This window comes from Acanthochromis polyacanthus, chromosome 13 (genome assembly GCF_021347895.1).
Source record: "Acanthochromis polyacanthus isolate Apoly-LR-REF ecotype Palm Island chromosome 13, KAUST_Apoly_ChrSc, whole genome shotgun sequence".
NCBI lineage: Eukaryota > Metazoa > Chordata > Actinopteri > Pomacentridae > Acanthochromis > Acanthochromis polyacanthus.
In genome coordinates, this window is record NC_067125.1 from 34,341,070 (window position 1) to 34,361,047 (window position 19,978).

The 19,978-nt window shown below is 39.8% G+C and overlaps 1 protein-coding gene across 8 annotated transcripts in view; it reads right to left on the reverse strand.

Annotated features, from left to right (window-relative positions):
• Positions 1-4,784: 4,784 nt before the first annotated feature.
• Positions 4,785-19,978, reverse strand: part of LOC110955972 (muscleblind-like protein 1) — a 67,253-nt gene continuing 52,059 nt past the window's right edge. For 3 of the 8 annotated variants that reach the window (XM_051957927.1, XM_051957925.1, XM_051957924.1), the window contains 8 exons: positions 19,405-19,623; positions 15,577-15,816; positions 13,546-13,599; positions 12,559-12,709; positions 11,425-11,460; positions 10,567-10,658; positions 10,153-10,226; positions 4,785-8,522 (listed from right to left, as the gene is read on the reverse strand). In XM_051957927.1, the coding sequence (XP_051813887.1) occupies positions 10,170-10,226; positions 10,567-10,658; positions 11,425-11,460; positions 12,559-12,709; positions 13,546-13,599; positions 15,577-15,816; positions 19,405-19,623 (849 nt within the window). In that variant the 3' untranslated portion in view covers positions 4,785-8,522; positions 10,153-10,169. The remainder of the gene's footprint in view (positions 8,523-10,152; positions 10,227-10,566; positions 10,659-11,424; positions 11,461-12,558; positions 12,710-13,545; positions 13,600-15,576; positions 15,817-19,404; positions 19,624-19,978) is intronic. The other 5 variants (XM_051957926.1, XM_022201179.2, XM_022201183.2 and 2 more) reach the window with 5 other exon arrangements.

The window sequence follows — 19,978 nt, forward strand, 5'->3', positions numbered from 1 at the left end:
TAGTCACTGCACTTGCATGATGATGTAAAGCTGTCTCACCGCTGAAAAGTAGTCAGTACTTGCTCAGTGATTTGGGTGATGAATCTGTCCCTGCAGGTATTGTGTGTTTGACTGCTGTTGTGCCACATTGTGCATTTAAACTTTGTTGACCTGGTAACACGTATAGAGCCTCCTGCAATGGATCAGCCACACACAGCATCGCTTTCCTGCAGCCATGGAGACTGTGTTTGCCACCAAGGTTAGAAGAGACACTTTTTCTTTCTTCTTCAGTTGGTCTTTTCCTTCTTGCAGTGGCATCAGAGCTGGAACGTTTTGTTGGCTCCGATTCTCACCAAAGTCCTCCTCTCAATGTTGAGTTTTCAGCTACAAATCCTTTCAGTTCTGGAACATGGAGGATTTGGCCGACTTAGACATGGGCATGTGGCACCAGTTCTGCACATTTCTCACACTTAATATCTCAAACTAATATGTATATTTATTTTTATAATAAACAGAGATAACCCACAAAACGCAAAATGCAGTTTTGTGCCTAATAACTGACTGGGCCCCCCTTGGCAGAAACAACTGTTTGCTGCAGCTTGCAATCAGTCTTTTACATCGCCATGGAGGAATTTTGGGCCACTCTTTTCTGTGTAGAAGTTTAATTCGGCCACATTTTCAAGCATGAACTGCCCTTTAAAGGTCCTGCCACAGCATCTCACAGCAGGAATTTGGTCATTTGGTGGACTGGTAGCTAAGAGGGAAGTTAGTTTTCCACACAGGGCAAGGAGGGGTAGACAGCATTTTTCATTCAATAAATGAAATCAGCATTTAAAAACGGCATTTTATGTTTTCTTGGGTTGTCTTTGAAATTAGGTTGATGATCTGAAATACTTAAGGGTGATAAATATGCAAAAATAAAGGATATCTGTAGGCAAGTCAATGCTTTTCACAGCACTGTATGCAATGTGGAGACCCGGAAAGACTCGATGACTCAACGTTTAGCTTTTTTTTTTTTGACTGCAACAAGTCTTAAAGCAGCCAAAACTAAACATGATTTAAGTGGTCCATTCAGGAAATTGCTCTGAAATCAGCAGCAGAGCCAGTGTGAGGAGGTTGAGGACACCACTGTTTACAGCTTCCTTCCTTTAATAAGCTTGCACATGCAGTAGATGCATGGTATCAAATAAAAAAAGACACGTTTTAGTCAGGCCCAAATGACACAGGTGGTGTCTCTGGATGGGCTCCAGTTACACAACTCCATCAAAACGCAACCAAATCACAAACCTGTTATTGCCAGCGCAGCAGATGGCCGGTGTTAAACCCTGCGATGGACTTAAAGCTGCCGGATCGATAGCTCTTCCCTTCTAGGGGGAGATGTGATTAGCCCAACCTGCTGCAGAGCTTCTACTCTCTCTCTCTTTTGTTTTTCCATCAGCACATGAAAACACTCACAGACACTTACTGTAAGCAGGTGCAGTTACTGTAACGACACACCTGGATGCAGATGCACTCACTGCCACGCGCACCCTCGACAAAATTGGACGTTTGAGTCGTGCTCCAAGAAGCACTCAGTGAAAGTCGAGTGGTGACTCAGCAATCAGATAACGGCGAGAGACAGCAGCATGGCTTAAGTCAAAGCAGGGAGAGTGGAGGGGGGATGGTGCTTAAATATAATGAAGGGATTATTTTGAAGTAAAGGTGTCAGAGGGAGGAAAATGATAATCTGAGCTGTCTGTCTTTTTAAACACCAAGCTTAGAATTACCCTCTTCTTTTGGCATTTAAAGTCAAGACGCCCGTTTTGTCTGATCTCAGAGGAGACACATCATTATTATTGTTTGCATCTTAGTGTTCCACCCAGTGATTTAAAGATTCGTTTTCCTCTATGGCTTGTTTTTTTCCCCCCTTCTTCTTCTCTCCCACTCTCTTCTTCGACCTCCCTCCCTCCTGTTTCCCATTATTGCCTCCATAATGAGGTCAGAGCATTAGTCCATCATTAGGTCAGCTTCTTTTTTTTAAAGTGAAGTGCTTATCTGACCTTTTAATAGAACAGCCACACCATTAGTTTTTTTTTGTCTGTATCTCTAATTCAAAAATAGAAGTGTTTAATTCTTAATTGTATGTCTCAGTGTTTTCATCCCCCTGAGAGCTAATTCATTAAATGATATTTATTGTATATTAATGGACACTCACGGGTCAGTGCTCACAGTGCAACTTGTCACTTTGCCTTTTTTTCTCCCTCATATGACAACTTGGCTTGAGGTTCAGTCTCTTTACATTCACACAGACATCATTCAGCCTTCTTCTTAATTGAAAAACTAGGCATGTTGAGGGGGCAGTGGTAAGTGAGATTCATGATGCGTTGCAGACACGAGGTCGTACATCATACTTTGTGAGGCGGGCGACAGAAGCTGCCATTATTGGATCAGCACTGCTTCATTTAGTCTCCACACGAAACAGTCTGCTGCTAATGCCCGTGGACAGAGAGACGGAAGAGGGGAGGGGGAGATTGGAGGACGAAAGCTGGAAGGGAAAGAGATGAAGAATGAGGCTCATAACAGAGTGAAGGAATGGAGAGAGACAAAACAGTTGGGTTAAAAGACACAGGAAGAGAGAGACAAGAGGGAGATTAATTATGAACAGGAAACAATGGCAGAAAACCACAGTGGACAACAATTCTCTATAATTTAAGGTCATTTAATGTCGTCCCCCCCCCCCCTTCCAGGCACATAATCTGACTTAGAAGTCGAGGGTAAGGAAACGATGCATTAGTGATAATGGCCTGCAGCTTCCTGTTCATGCAGTCTTAGTCAACATTTCCACAACAGTTCTAGCAGCGTGTTGGAAACCCCTCCAGTGGCTCCCAGTATTTCATATCTAAGATGCAGAGTTTAATTTCCATCTATCCAAATATCTGCCCTTCTCATTTATTCTAACAACTGTCGCTGTCATTTCCTTTAATTAGATTGTGGCACGATCAGGCAAAGGAACAGCAGTCTCAGTCTATTTGAATGCTTTTATAATTGAAGGAATACTTGTGCAAATACTTCATATATGCATAGCTCCAAAGACGGAATAACAGGTGCTTACACTTTCTTATATTGTGTTGTCAACACTGAACTGGGAGTCCAATTTACAAAGAGATGGTGCTATCTGGTGGCTGTACTGTGAATCACATCTTTAAACAGCAGCATTATCTCTTTTTCTGTTGAGCATACGATCTCTGACTGGACAAACACATCAAACAAACTGGCATGAGGTTTTATTATTATGCATTTTTGCCCAGTGAGTCATTTTTTCAAGACTGTGTGGGGCTTAATCAGACAAAGTGACATCCAACTTCACATATTTCACATGTTTTAAAATGGTAAAATGTTGACGTATACCTGCTGTATTTGCTGGAACACTGACCTTGAAGTTTGAATGCATCTCCCACAGATTTAATTTCCTGCATCTAAAAAAGAAAATTATGTACTGATTCTATCAGTACACATTTCCTAAACAAAATGAGGCTCATACCTTTATCTCAATTAAAATCTCTGGTCCTAATTAGAAGCTTCACTGGGTAGGACAAACTGATGCATCATGTGTGATATCTAAAATAAGGTTTTAATGAATACCACGATTTAAGAGGAGACTGTGATTACACTGGAGCCATTACAATTACATCTGTGACATGTGGGACAAATGGTTTTATTAAAAAGAAGGTAAAGGTTTAGAGTTACTGCAAAATCACTGATTAGGTAGGGTTGTTTGCCGTTTTCAATGCAGCTAGGATTTTTTAAATAATAATAATGAGACTTTTAAGCATCTGCAATGGTTGGTCATAAGCTTTGTCAATGTGCTGACATTTCTTTCATAAATGTAGATTAATTACAGTAATTATGGCTTGTGCTGAGGATGAACACCATAACTCAGGTGAGTTTAACTTCTTTCAGGGCTCAGTCACTGTAGGAAAATACTTGCTGTAGAAATACATCCACGTTCTAACAGTAGTGTAATGTTGTTGTTTTTTTTTCAAAGTATGGTTAATTACTGTAAAATTTGATGCTTTTTGGAGCCAAAAACAAATACATGAACAGCAGGCTACTGTAAAAAAAAAAAAAAAAGATGTCATAAATGAGATGACAAATCATTAGAAATCACAATTTAGATAAACAAATTCATTTGGATTGGGTTAGATGTCTTGAGGCATTTTCATAATGTTTTTTTGTTTGTTTTTACATAACGCTGAATGTTTTTTCTCTGATTTATTAAATATATTTAACTGACTATAATTTGTCACGCATTTCGATATCATTTTTTATGGTGTATGTCTGCAAATAACTGTGTTTTTACATTTATTATGTTGGTCACACTGACAACACAGTATAAACAGTATCAAATAGTGAATCTCATATTTACTGTAAGGTACTGCAATGAATCAAACAGTAATTGTAATAGCAATACTGTAAAAATACTGTGAAAATACTAGCAGTATTCTACAGTAAACTTCGGAGTACAGCTATAATTTTAACAGGAATTAATCAACTGTTTAAGTAAATTAAGATAATATCACTGTAAAAATACAGGTGATTACAGATGCCAGTATTTTATGCTAATTTTACAGTGTACGTTATTATGTTTTCCTACTAGTCGTATTTGATTTTGGGAATTTGGTTTATTCTTCCTTGGTTTTCTGTCTAACATATGCAAGACAGTCGGTGATTAGACTGAAAAAAATGTCAAACTCCTCCTTAAATTATACAAAACATTCTTCAGATGCCATCCCTGTATGGATGAAATAATGACTCTTAAGCAAATGTTTTATTTACTTCAGTTCATTTGTAAATTTTTATTACATTTTTTATTCATAACAGCAAGAATCAAATATAGCAATGCAGGCCCCATGAAAAAATGTGTCGGTAACTTTTCTCTTAACTACATCCATCCATCAAAGTTAGCATAGCGCACCACAAGTTAAATTAACTATCTTCATGACTTCAATTATTGCATGATGTTGTAGTTAATAAAACCACGGCAATCACATTCCTGTCAGCTTCAGAAGGTACCATTCCCCCCACCTCTTCATCATTTCTGATTTCTTCTCATATTTCATTCGGATGAGATTGTATATTTTATGGCTTTAGACTGTTGCAATCAATGGTTTTCTCTACACACTCTTTCCAGACGAGGCGGCCAGCATTGTGAAACACGCGACACATCCTTCCATGGGGGGCTGGAACAGTAAAAACAAGCAGAAACAAACTGCAGCAGAAGACAGAATACATCATATTAGCACTACAAGCAGAGAAAACAAACAACAAACGAAAAAAAGTTCAGTTTACATTATATCATAAATGTAAGCATGCGTGCTTGTAGGAGATGAGAGATGACGAAGATGATCAGGTCAAAATTTCAAACTAAGGACTTAATGACCAAACTACTAAGCAGTATTCCAATCTGTGATTATTCTTAAATTCTGCCTGATGTTCAACTACATTCCTGTTTGGTCAGTTTCATCTACTAAAAGCACAGCTTACAGAAACATAAAGAACATACTTATAGCTGTGGTGTTTGTGTTGCATGTATTTTAACTCTCCAAGTGGTGACACTTTAGTGAGTATACTCTCAGAAATTTTTTTTCTTTTAAATAAACCACTATTCTATTTTTGTATTTTTTTTAATATATATTTTATTCCATTACATTGATAGAATATTGTATACTGTAAATACATCTTTCTTTGTAAATGTTTTCTTATTCAATATTACTGTGTTGTGATTTTTTTTAAAAATGGTATATGTATTTCCTTTAACATGCACTCCTCTCTGAGTAAAGTAAAGAGACAGGACGTGTTGTGATTGGTTGGGCCTGGGAGGGCGTGGCCATGACACACAGACCTGTCAGTACAGGCAGGTTAGGGGACCAGACAAACCCAGTCAGGCCCTTACGCTGGAGGGTATAGTGGACGCCTCCTCCGGAAGGTTACCTGGCAAACTACAAGCTGCTGACAAAAAAGAAGAGCAACACTTGGCCTTTTCTGAAAGGGGTAGGAGAGTGAGAACTCCACTCAGTGCCCTTTTGATGCAAGCAATTTTGTTCAGCCTTTCATAAGATTTTTTTGTTATCCTAGCAAAATTCCTTGTCGTTATAGACATTATGTTGTTTTTTTATTCAAAATAAGATCTCAATATACATGATTCTCTCTTTTTTGACTATGTACAGAAGTGCAAAAAAGTCAACCTTTGTCACCTTTTATCGCCTCGAGATTCCCCACCCCACCCTTGTTGTTTGCAGTTGGTTGAGCAAGACGTGAGTGTGCAGACTCAGCTCCTTACTCTCCACGTTCACCTGACCCTGCCAGCAACGCCCCCGAAAAGTGATCAAATATGCAGCTTGTTTTCCAACATGGCCCAATTTCCAGGGAGAGTAAAAATATTAAAACAATATTTACTATTTGAAATGGATACAGTAGAAAATAACGTCTTTACTCTAAACATCTAAGAACTAGATTTTTATAATAGTCTTTTTTTTCTTATATGACTAGTTACAAACCTTACAATCATTAAAATATTACTCGGTTATTGGCGTGGGCTGCCACAGTGACAACTCAGCCTCTCTGTTCTATTATTTCATCACTGTTAGATACTCATATAAAACATCTTTGTTCAAAGAACACAAAAAAGACTAGAGAAATGAACAATATGCATACAGTTCAACAATATGCATAACGTAGAAAATATTGAGTTTACAATCATAATCATACTAAAATTAACATTACATGGAATTTCAGGAAACTGTGCATGAGGAACACACAAACACACACTGTACCTTATATTCATTATAAGAAAGATAAATATAATAAGCAAAAACTAAAAATCAGAACTAATATCAAAATATCATCCAAACGAAATAAAACAAAAACACTCCTCATCTAAGGAAGAAGAAGAAAAAACTACGAGAAAGTTAAGAAAACACTGACAAAAAAAGTGACAATTACGTAGTGCTGTGTGTGTGTTAATATGGCGTGGATTAGGCAACTGGATGGTTCAGAATGGCATGTTGCATTGTGCTGACCCGATGGTACATTCTAAGGCTTTGGATGAGTAATACAATCGTTTTTATTCTTGCCACTTTCCCTGTATTATCCACCAATTTAAATATGCCTGAAGAACACCCAAACAAACACCCAAAAAACAAAGAGTTCTAGAGATCTACTCTAAAGACCCGAGCCATCTTTGGGCTGTGAAAGTTTTCAAATTTAGCCCCACTAGTCTACCCCTATAATACCTATTAACAGTGACACAAAAAGACTTTGGCGGACTATCTGAAAAAACAGTTCTCAGGTTTTTAAAACAAATATTCTTAAATATGTCAAGACTATATATACACTACATTGACTCTACTTTGACAGCCTGTCTTTAAAATATACTTAACAAATACAAATGAAAAACAAATCAGGTCATACAGGTCACATATCCATCACCGGTTGAACTGTAAGGTGTTGACTTCTGTCTCACAGCAGTTTGGACTCAGTCGCTCTGTGTCTTCAAAACTATTCATCACACATCTCACACAGGCCAAAACCCCACATATACTACTCATCTGAGAGTCAATAGAGATCTGCGTCAGTACAGATCCAGTCATTTCGCGTCTAAACGACTGACATCAACGACAAAGTCAAAGAAAAAAAATATTTAAAAGCTATTTCATTCGGTAGAAGATTTGAGTAAAGCAGACAATCCGGGGGATCTAATCAGCAGTGGTTCTATTGGGAATCACAGGTAATGACGGGTCACGACGTTGGACACTACATGCTGTCCGAGAGAGAAAATAGACGTATTAAAGGGAATTGTTGAATCGAACACTTTGTAACACTGCTTAAATACCATTCATGTGTTTTGAGATGTATGGCACTTTACAGGGACGCCTGCAAGGTTAAAGACATGTGCTTAAGAGATATAAAGGTAGGCTACAAAGGTTTGAAAGACACCTCACAGACATTCAGTTGCTATTTTGCCTCTGAGTGCACCCATGTAAATTCCCTTATCACTGGTTGAAGAAAATAAAACCATAAACACAATCGTTGTGCATGCATATGTGATTCAGTCAGATTATTCGTCTCTTTTACCTCAACTGAAATACAAGGTGCACCTTTGTGTAAACAAATAAACACATTTAGGTCGATGACCAACAACCGATGAAGAAACAAACAACATAAATCATGATTCTTGGTCAATGGACATACCAGTTCAGTCGACCCCTCCTCCGACCGCTCCACACGTTTACCTTAATGTTGACATTCAAAGTGTGTCTGGTGAATAAAGGTTAGTCGCCTCTACGGAACGAAAGGCAGTCTTTGATGCAATGATGTTCTTTTTCTGTTGTCGTGTAGTAGTGTGCATGAAGTACACATGAAAACAGTTCTAACAAACTGTGCCTCCTATGTTAACATGCAGATTTATTCCAAACCAGTTTAGATTTGGTTTTTCGCTCTTGATGTTACGGGCATGAAGGGTGACCGTTAATCGTGAACTCGACACCAGCACGCTCCAGTTCCATCTGAGGAAAAAAAGGGAGCAAAATAGAGCAAATTAGATGTGATGGAAATGGACAAGCGCCTAAGAAGCTTACTGTTGCTGAGCTTCTTGATTTTCCTTTTGTCAGTTGCAGTCTGACACTGATAATGAACAACTTGGCAAACTCCAAACTGCAGTCTGTGGAGACATTCTGCCTACAAAAATTCACTTCTACGGCATTGGTGTATAATATAGTTGAAGTTAGAGACAGATCATGGTTGCACTTTAAAGAAAAAAAAGGCAACCAAAGGGTTAACTCAGTTTGCATGGCCATTGAACACAGGCATCAGACAACTGTAAATCCTGAGCTGCAGAATTGTCTAATAAAATGTAATTCTTTGGACTACTTGACTGAAATTGTGTATTTCTGATAAAGCATTAAATGATTATGATGCTCCACATCGGAACAGATAGTTTGCATGAATTAATTCTAAAAAAAACAGCCTTGCTTTACATTCTACTTCACTAAAGACCTTACAAAACTGATCTCATAACACAGTTGGGAGGATATTTACAGCTGCATTTCCAAACAAGAAGTGTACAGGTGGCTGTAATCATCCTGCTAAGCTGTGCGGTGAACAATGAAGCAAAACTTCATCAGCAGAAAATCAGAAAAGCAAAGAGTTCTGATGGACTACTAATGGTGCATCACTGTGAAAACTTCCACAATGGCCAAGCTGTATTAGGCAAATTGAAAACAAATGGATCTCTGGTGGCTTTGTAATAATGTTTCATACAGTATATTTATGCTTACATCACAAACATGGGTGTGCAATTTATAATATTATAATAGTATATCATAATAATTGCAATGTCTTATATTCCAGCATTTCTTACAGATTGCATCAGATGAGACTGACACACATAAGTGATGATATAATTTTGCACCAGCTGTTGCTTTCAGCTACATTAACATGCTCTGCAGGAGTTGCAGTCATCCCTTGTTTGAATCAGAATTGCGCCTGGTGAATGTTTCATTTTGTCTTCCGTTAAATGAAAGTCACTGAAGAGTTTCTGATCAAATTTGAAGCCATAAATATGTGGTGTCCAAGACTGCAAATGCTAATGATTTCCAAATTTTAGAATATTATAAAAGCATCTACTACATATTACTTAACGTAAGCATAAACATCTCTTGTTTATATTTCTATTTGAGATGCTAGTCATTAGAATAACATACATCACAAAAAAAGGTTAGAAATGTGACATTTTACAAGGTGATGCACTTTATTTTAATACCAGTGTCGTTTGATACCAGTATCAAACGACACTGTTTTTTTCAGGTTAGGTGAAAAAACAGTTTTTTTCACCTAACCTGTTTTCCTCTTTATGCGAAGCTAAGCAGCTACGGCTTGTAGTTTCATTCTAGACCTACAGAGATGAAAATAATCTTCTCATCTGATTCTCGACAAGGAAGCCAACAAGCTCATTTCACAAAACAGTAACCTATTCCTTTAAGTTCTGCATCAGGTAATAAGCAACTCTGTCAGCTAAAAATATGCAGGTGTTGCAACTCTGTGGCATAACAGTTTCGTTGCTTTCTGGGTGAAAAGTTGTAGACTGAAGTGTACAAATGCAGTGTGTGAGATGCTGGAATGAGGTGCAGTACATACTGTTCTGATTGAGATTTCTACATCTGGGTCACATACTTGTGACTAGTCAGATGGTCTGCAGATATTACTGGAATCTGATTGAGAGGGGGAAAGAGAAGTAGAAGAGGGGCAGAGAGAGGATGAAGAAAGAGAGAAATAAACAGATAGATGAAGAAAAAACAGCACTTCAACCAACACTGATAATAAAAGGAAAGCACACTGTGTATGTAATCTTAGTATCAGATGTTTGGAATAACTAGCAAAGATCAGCGCTGAGCCTGGTGCACGATTCATGCATTTTTCATTACGTGGCACACTGGAATCATAAGATTAAAAAAAGAAGAAGAAAAAAAAAAACACTGAAAGAGACACTGAAAAGTTCAGAGCTGATACCAGAAGTGAAAGACAGTGAGAGGAGGCAGGAGAGGAGCAAACCTGATTGGCTGTTGCTGTTGCAAAGGGAACACTTGTGGCAGATGTGGTGGCTGCAGACACAGTGGCTGGAGTAGCACCGTGCATCATGGGTACTTGGAGGGAAAGATCACACAGGCAGATGAACCAGAGCAGATTTGAAGCTTTGTTTTAATGCTTTACACTTCATTTTTACATCTGTGTATAGAATGCAAATAAACATGAGAAAACTGTACTATTCTTGCAGTTCCTGTTACTTAAATTTTAGCAAAGCAACAGCAACAGACCTGCTTTGGAGGAGGACAGGGGAATATTAAAGAAATTATTTAGAGTGCAAGGTCGCTGATTAGGAGTTTGAAGAGCAAAATATTAATTTATATTTAGAGTGGGGCATTCATAATATCCAAGCATTGGTCATATTTACTCCTCCGAAAAATACTAAAACATTTCTTAAAAATTTCCAACAACTATTTCTACCACTTTCCTAACTCCTCATGTTTATACGGCATTCATAACCAGATGGTATAATGAGGTGTTCAAGAGGTTAGAGAGCTTGGGATGGAAGTAAAATGAAGCAGGGATCAGGGGATCTTGAACTGCAACAAGCATTAGGTGACAGACAGATCTGTGGCAGAGCAAAAAGGGATTCATCATACCTCCAAAATGTACTGCAGAATACAGTAAAACACATAACTTCCAATTGAAATTACAAAATTAAAATTCGCAAAATCAGCCCCACTGTTGACTGAAAGAGGTTACATATGCCATTTGGAGCAAAAGTCTAAATTCACAGAATGAGAATGTGCTCACATTATGTGGTGAGTTGAATGAAGTGACTAAAATGGGCTCAAAGATAAATCAGTAAGGAAAGCTGGCACCTACCAACACTTGTTGCAGGTGTCATGCACAATATCGAGCCTGCCCATCATGCATTGCAACAGGTAGTGGAGTGAATAGGGGGAGAAGAAATCAAGAAAACCCATTAAAAGTGTTATAAAGTCAGACAATATTGGATATGAACAAACTGTGTTGTGAATATGTTAACCTGCCGGATTCAATACAGTGATTATAAGTGAATATGCTACAGTACTGATACACAGGTTACAGCTACTGCAACCACACACACACACACACACACACACACACACACACACACACACACACACACACACACACACACTGCACAGCCAAAAAAAAAGCATATGCATGAAAGCTGCGAGTGAGAAGATATGTGAAAAATTGAAGTTCGTGGCACAGCCCCTACTTTATTCTTCAACTGCTCCATTAAATGGACGGGCAGATTAAACACTACCAGTGGCCCCATTTTCCTGTCAGCAGCATATAGCAGCTGTTTGCACTGTGAATGACCTGCTTTTTGGATCCTCAAAGTGTGTTGTAGTCCAATAGTGTGGGACATATGAGGATCTGAGTATCTGAATCTCTCTCAGAGGGGAATCGATGGCAGGCTATTCTTAGGCTGTCAGATGAGAATATGGGCCAGAGTGTTAAGATGACTATGCAGGCCCCAAAGAAGAACGGTTCAAATACGCTGTGTGTGTGTGTGTGTGTGTGTGTGTGTGTGTGTGCATACAATGCATGCACACAACTGTACACAAAGGGTATAATTTCCACTGGATATGAAGGAGAGCCGCCGCCCTCGCTCACATCAGTTTCCATTTGATCCACTAAACATATCTGTCTAACTGATATCTGTTGCTCATCTGGTTCACTGTTACAAAGCGTTCAGTTGCCCTGATTATCTGATGGGTGGGGCTTGGTGCTGCTGCAGGACCAATTTTAGAACAATGCAAATGCAGAAAAAAGCTGTCTCCTCCTACTTTTGACACCAAACCTACACTCAGGAATGATAAACGTACGCTATATGATGAAATCAAACATTCGGCCATTCACTGCTGACGCCAAAACACAATTAGGAAGTGACAAACACATGATTTTACAGCCAGCACTGGTGAGATAACTGCTAGAAATATGGGTTAAAGTAGGCTCAGGCATTACCTGATGGTATGAAGGCAGCCTGCTGCTGAAACTGCATGTTGGCCAGGGCCTGTTGGTACTGGAATACGCCAGCATTGAACATAGTGGTGGCACCGTTGGCTTTTTCAAGTGCAGGTCTCTTTGGTAAAGGAGGCAGGACGGGAGGGAGCCCCTGATGAGGGGACAACACGAAAATAAAGGGATGGGAGTGAGGGAAATCAAAGAATGATAGCCGTGACATTCAGGACAGAGAGAAGAAAGAATTTCATTAGAAGACAAAGTTGCCCTCCCGAAACAGCTATTACAAATATTTGTGAGCAAGCAGTGGACTACACTACTTCTGTCAGAGCAAGACAGGACAGTGGCGCTAGCTGACAAACTGTGACATCTATCTCGCTAGTGAGGACAAAGACAGTCCTCAGGGCATTGTCATGAACCTTATTTTGAATATTACAGTACATACAATAATTATTTTGCAGGCTAAGGCACAGCTAGATCATTCTGTAAAGGGAACTCAATGATAATATATTATACTGATTTCTGGACCATCAACAGAAATGATGTAGTTAGGGAAAGCTGCACTGCCAGCTCCATGATAATAATACACTATAAGCCATGTTAAGACTGTTATGACACCTCTTCAACAACTACACATGCAATATGGGAAGTGACAAAATCATGCAAAGACTACTACATCTGATTAGACACTAAAATATTGCACTCTCATGCCTCCTGTCAATTATTCTGAGATTCACTTAAGGTGATGAACTGACTTGAAAAACTGCAGTGGGTTTTCTGACTTGAGTTCTTTTCTTTTTTTGGCCACTCATGTCTTAAATTAAGACTCAAATGGGCCTTTTATCAATTATTTTAACGGTGCAAATCTGCAATCAGTTCATCACCCCTCAGTGTTCCCTCAGTTTAGTTAAATAAATAAATACATAGCTTCAAAGTATATCTATCACACCACAGCTACATGCCAAGCTAGAAGGTGAAAGGTCATAGTACCAGGTCAAAAGTTGCGTCGAGGGGTCGCTTCAGTGATTTGACAGCCGACTGTGTCTTAATTAGCAGGCAGCGAGCACATGATGGCAATGGGCCAATGGGGTTCAAGCGCATTAACATAAACCAGCAAGCGGAGGTGCATCATGGGGGCAGCAGTGCAGTGTGGGTTTGGTGAGAAAAAAAAACAAACAAAAAACAAACAAACAAATAAAAAACAAATCATTTGGAATGCAATATACAACAATTACAAGACTAGGGCATGCACATTAATGGCTGTAGGGTTACTGAAAAGAATTATGGCCCTTGAGACAATTTATTGTTGGAAGAAAATTCTGTTTCATGAACTGCCGTCTAACTTCAATTGCAATCGTTCTCTGGTCAAGAAAGGAGGATTTGCCAATTAGCCAGATTTGTATGAAGGAGTTTATCACTGCATAGACATATAATTATGGATATTACATAATGTAATGGTCCCTTCTCCAGATAATCTGCTTTCTTGCAGTCTGCGATGAGTGTCCTGGAACAAAATTGATATGATTGCATGTGAACTTCAGGTGTGAGCCAGTTTTAAGAGTCTAATCCTCAAACAAAAAGTGTAACTGCTGTTACCATCAAAGAAACGGAACATAACACCAACACCACAAGTTTTTACAGTTAAGGTTGTTTGGGCTTATCGTCTATGTTTCTCATCACACCGTTATCTCATTACACGATTAGCATCAGTTGATATTATCATAGCTTTTATTAGGTAAATACACTTTGTCAACAAGTGATAGACTGCTTGTTTAAATTTAGAGCTCAGACTTGCGCCAAAGTTACGAAGGTACTTTACTGTGTTAGTTTGTTTTCTTGCTTACATTTTGCTTGAAGAATGCATTTTCCATTTAAGAGTTATGTTTTGACTCAATAAGGGTATGCGTGCAAGAGCAAACTCCTCTGCAGGGCTGCATAAAAAAAGGCTCTTTGAATGTGAATGTGCATTTGCTGTCATCTGCACCTGCATTTTCTTTTAGACATCAATTAAAAGCATAACTTTATTTTTTATTGCATAATTATTTTACGTATGTGTTTCATGTCCTTGACTGAGTTTGAAGCTAATTGTAGTTTTGACTTAAATACAGCAGAAAAAAACAGCAACAAAACATTGCATCATTATCTATACCCTCATTTATCCTAAAACTGGAATGTGAGTAAAACAAAGTTGATGAAGATCGTTTAGTCTCAGTCTGTAACCACATCGTAAACTTTGCATTTCTTCACCATTAATTGTCATTTTAAATGCCATACAAGCTAATTAGAGGAATTGACCCAGAGACCACGTTTAACATTATAAAGAGAAGACGAATATAAAGGGGAGTTATTACTGATACTATCGCTCAGGTGTGGAGGCAGCCCTAATCATGTTCTGTCTAATTTGGCTTTATGGAATAATTTAAATGTAAAAGGTTAACTGGAATCAATCCGACCCTCCTTTTTGGAATACCAGCTGCACAATGTCAGTACTTGGCTGAGCAAAACCTCATCGTGTTCCTCTAGAGAAAACGATCACTGCACTGCGGGAATAAAATCGAAATGAACTGTGGTCTAAAAAGTTGTCTTCTCAGCAAAAACCTAACGTACCTATTAACTGTGAGCAGCAAAATATACAACTAATAAAGCAGCAAAACAAGGACGAGCAGGAGAGGGGAGCAGAAGGCTCAATCACATACTAGCACGATCACTGCAGCCTGCTGCTAATAAAGCACACATTGTGTCTTTTTATTGCAAGAGGGCAGGAACAATGGAGACTTGAATGTGTAGGGTAGAAGGTGTTTGCCTAAACAACCCTGTATCTCCAAATACTACATACGGTCTATCCACTTATCATAATTATCAAATAGCTTCATGATTTTACATGAGAAATCAAGTCTGATTAACTACATGCACTGTAATTTAGGTGATGATATATTTGTTTTAACTGATGACGCTCTAATACTTTAGATGTTACATAGCTTGACTGGTTCTTGGTGGTGTAATCTGCAGACAGATACCTACCATGGCGGCAGCAGCTGCAGCCTGGTTCACTTGGTGTTGGGCGGCTTTGATTTTGGCCTGCAGGTGAGCCGGAGGGTGAAAGTACTTGCATTTCTCCCTCGAGCAGCGGCCCTTAATGTAGTCCATACACACAGTGACTGTGTTGTCGTTGGTGTCAATCATAGTGCTATCTGATGGGTGGGCAAAGCGACAGTCGTTCTCCCCACGTGTACAGTTTCCCCGCTGGTATTCCCGGCACACCTGGGGCACAAAACACACCAGTGAGGGACCTTAAATGCACGCAAACACCAGACCAACACACACGTTATGAAGTTACTGTTCACTTTAGCTCAGATTTGATGAAGTAATCAATCTGTTCAGTCATTTCAGAACTTGACAATCATTTTACCAGACAGAGCTAACCAATCTTGGTGACAGCTTGAGCCATTACTGCTGATTGATAAGCAGAACAGATCCTAACCAGAGTTTACAGACTCATCAATCACATGCCGTTTATCCATTATTCAAATGACCCATGTTGTTGTCCTTCCTGAGAGGGACAGAAGGGGGCAGCACCTGCATGAACAGTCAGGGGAAAGTGATTGTGCCAGCCTGTGGTCTGAATATGGGGGCTCAATGAGGCTCATGGGAAATATGAGGCTGGTTCCTCTCAAGGGAGGCTGGAGCTGACGTAATCAGCAACCCAGACATAATAACACACACGAGGTGGATGCACGTATGATTTATGAGGCAGCTATTTTTCCCAGAAGCAAATTCTGACACTTCAAGACCCGTGCAATGACTTCAAATCTCTTCCTGAGTACCACTGCTGAGTCAGAAATGCCTTTAAAATGCTACCCTCCACCAAATGAAATGTAATTTCATGGTGCGTTGTATTGATCTATCAGTTACTGTGCGTGATAGAACAAGCCATTTACCAAGTGTGTTTACCGGTCGCAATGTCTGCATGCAGAAAGGATTTGATTTGTGTCGAACCGGCAGCCAGACAAAAGGCCACCAGCACCGTTATCTACAAACTAACCCTGCTCTGTCTCCTGCCATGACAGCTCATCATCCCCAATCACTGATCAGTGTGAGGGATGAGGTAGGATTCTCCCTCTGTCTGTTCTTTGTTCCTCTCTGGCACACGTTGACGTTTACCTACATGTCCACAATCACACACATTAATTCCTGCTACCATTACTACTATTGCCACTGGTCTTAGTTAAACAGAGAGCGAGACTGCCTTGTTGTCAGGCAGATGTAGGAGAGGCGGGTGAGGGAGGGAGGGAGGGAGGGAAAACGGGAGAGAAGGAAAATGTAAGCGTAGTTGATGAATAAAGAGTAAAGGACGGAGAGATGAGGCTCGAGGAGACAGGGGGCGGGGAGTCTTCGGGGACGAAGTGAGTATGGCTGGCGTGGAAGAAAAATCAGAGAAGAAAGACGACTAAATGGTGGCAATTTGATGTTCTCGACACCAGGTGTGGACAAGTGTGCCTCTCTTAACAGTGGTTAATTATGCATTAGAAGAAGCTAAACCAGTTTAAGTGCTTAGTTGGACAAACAAATACCGGGCCTGTTAATCATATTTCTGTCCCCATGGTAACTATCCCTGTGGGCCATCTACATTTCCATGGCTGCAGGTAAGCAACATATGATTTTATGAATGCTTGAGATGTTGCAGTACACTGTGGCTCCATAAGGGGAAAGAGACAGGGAGGCTACCGGAAAATATTTTCCCAGCAAAACAGTCTGAAGGATTGTCTTCTAAAATAGGAATTTCTCTCAGCCTCAAGGAAACAGTCTGTAACATATCTACTGACTGGTATGTGTGTCCGTCCACAGAATTCCAGCCATGTTTATTTTGAATGACACACACTAGAAACTAAAATATGGCTGGCCTCGGTCGACGAAGATATATTTAGCAAACCTAGTTCCTAACAAATTAGGCTAGGATGTGAATTCAGCCAATCAAAAAGCTTCACCACTGCAGACAGCCTGAGCGCTACGGGCGATGCTGACCACGAGGCCTGAATGTCTAGAAGGGGAAAACAGTAAAAATGAGCAGATCATTATTGCAATTGGCTAATAAATATTTCATGTCCTTTGTCTGTTTACGAGACTCGAATGCAATCAATCAAGGCCTGCATGCATGCTCCTCTACTAACAACAACAACTGCTTGCCTCCAATTATCCTCAGACTCGACAGCGGGGGTTCTCAAACTTATTACTCAAAGGTCTGCATATGATTTTTAGTCAAGGTCAGAGGTCCAGAACATTTAGCAGTAACACATTAACATGTATTAATCAGCTCATTAATCACTTTTAAGCAAAACATACTCAAGTATAAAACAGTCGAAATAATCAAAACACATTTGAGGCAACAGGGAGACTATTTGCCTGCAGTCAGTTGCACCATCATGACCCCTGAACTCTGTTGCGTTATTGCACCACAAACGTCACACGTCTTGTGACTGGGTCAAACCGACAAAGCTCAGTTGATCCGTATTTATTTCTGAATCAGGCATATTCTATCAACAACATTTGCACTACTTGTAGAAACTGCATACTGGAAAAAACAAGACTCATTCTGTTTCTGCGATTTAGAAGCTGATAGCAGATTCTCTGGGGTGACGTTAATGCGTGAACGGAGCAGCAACAAGACACAACACTCCCTCCGGCAGTTAACGTCGCCATGACGACAATGTCAACGGAAATAAGCCACATTAAAACCAAATCATGTGGGGACAGGATCGCTGTGAATAATCTCCGGTACACTGTATTCAACGTCACCAGCAATTCGTTGATCAATAAAAAATGGATTTCTAACTGGAAATCGTTACACTTCATCATGTATTGCATCATAACACGAGCTATGGACTGTGTCTGATGGTGTGGGCCTGAAGAAATCCTGCTCTGCAACATAGCTTCTTCTAATTCCTCTATGAAATTCAATCACTTGTTTCTATTATCTTTGTCTCTGCTTGCCCCAACCCCTCCCCTGATGACCACAACAGGTCTGGAAATTGATTTCCTATCTCCCTCTCCATCTCTCTTTCCTGTCATTGACCCATTCTCTCGCTCTGCATGTTGTCCACTCGTTCAGTCGGTCTAGAGACTTACTCAGCCTCACTCCCATTAATTACCCACCTACCCAACATTACATCTTAAATGCAACCTTCCTAACGTTTTTGCACGCCTCCTGCCTGCCTCCAACGATTTCCCCATTATTCCACTGCGAGCGTATCTCGGGTGGGGCTACATAATGGATGAGATTGACTTACTGTCCAATTAATGATTATTTAAACACAGCTACAGGAGGGGCACTCATCAGGTTTTAAATGACTAATTGCTTCCATAGAAGAAGTAAAGATTTTTCTGAAAATGACACATTTGTACAGTATAACTTGAGCTTGTGCCAAACAATGTAGTCTCCTGCCTATTGATGAGAGCAGCAACAGTAATGTTTGCAGAGAGATACTCTCATTAACGTCTCTTTCTCTTTGCTTAAGTCTGGGTAATGACTGTATTATGGTAATGGGATGTAGTTACTGTAACAGAAACTGTGTACCAGATACATAATTAAAATCTACAAACAGAAACTGTTGAGGCAAGACTTTCCAACCCTTTGCCTTTAATATTCAAATAGGAACAGCCCACATTTCAAAGCCCAATCTGTTTATTAGAGTTTTGCTAATCTGTTTTTTAATCTGTGACTGATATTAAAGTGACAAAATAATTATGCAAATCCTCTCATCTGTGTGATCAGTGATGCGCGTACACACTTATGTGGTCATATTTTCCCCTTTTATCCTTGCTTCTGTTTGTGTAAATGCTTGTGTTTCTCACCTCCAGTCTGTCTGTCCTCATTAGTTTCTGTGCAGCAGCAGCAGCAGCAGCAGGTACGGGGACGCTGGGGTTGCTGGTGACCAGTACAGGGGCGCTGGGCAAGATGTCAGCGGGCATCAGGCCGGGCGACACGGGGCCAAGGTAGGGGTTAAACGCAGCGGCCGCTGCTGCAGCAGCATTGGCATTGGTTGCAAGGCTTGGTGTGACTGAAAACATGGGCTGTGGGCACATGCAAAATAGGAGAGTTGGTCAAAACTGAGCCAAATCAACTCATAACAATTTCTCACAGAGTCTGTATATAATAAACCCGCTCCGCTTAAAACATCCCCCGCCTTATATATAGTACCTCTAAGTGCAAGAAATAATAATTTATACTGGACGATACACCTACAAAATGATACATCTTCACTACAATAAAAAAAAAAACAGTCAGGTCAAGGTCATACACCCCAAAAGGCACATCTACATTACCAACAGGCTTAGTGTGCGCAATATGACTGAAATCCCTCAAGTAGTTTGTGAGATATGATCCGGAAACCAAAAAATATTTGGAATGCCTCACTATGACCTTGAA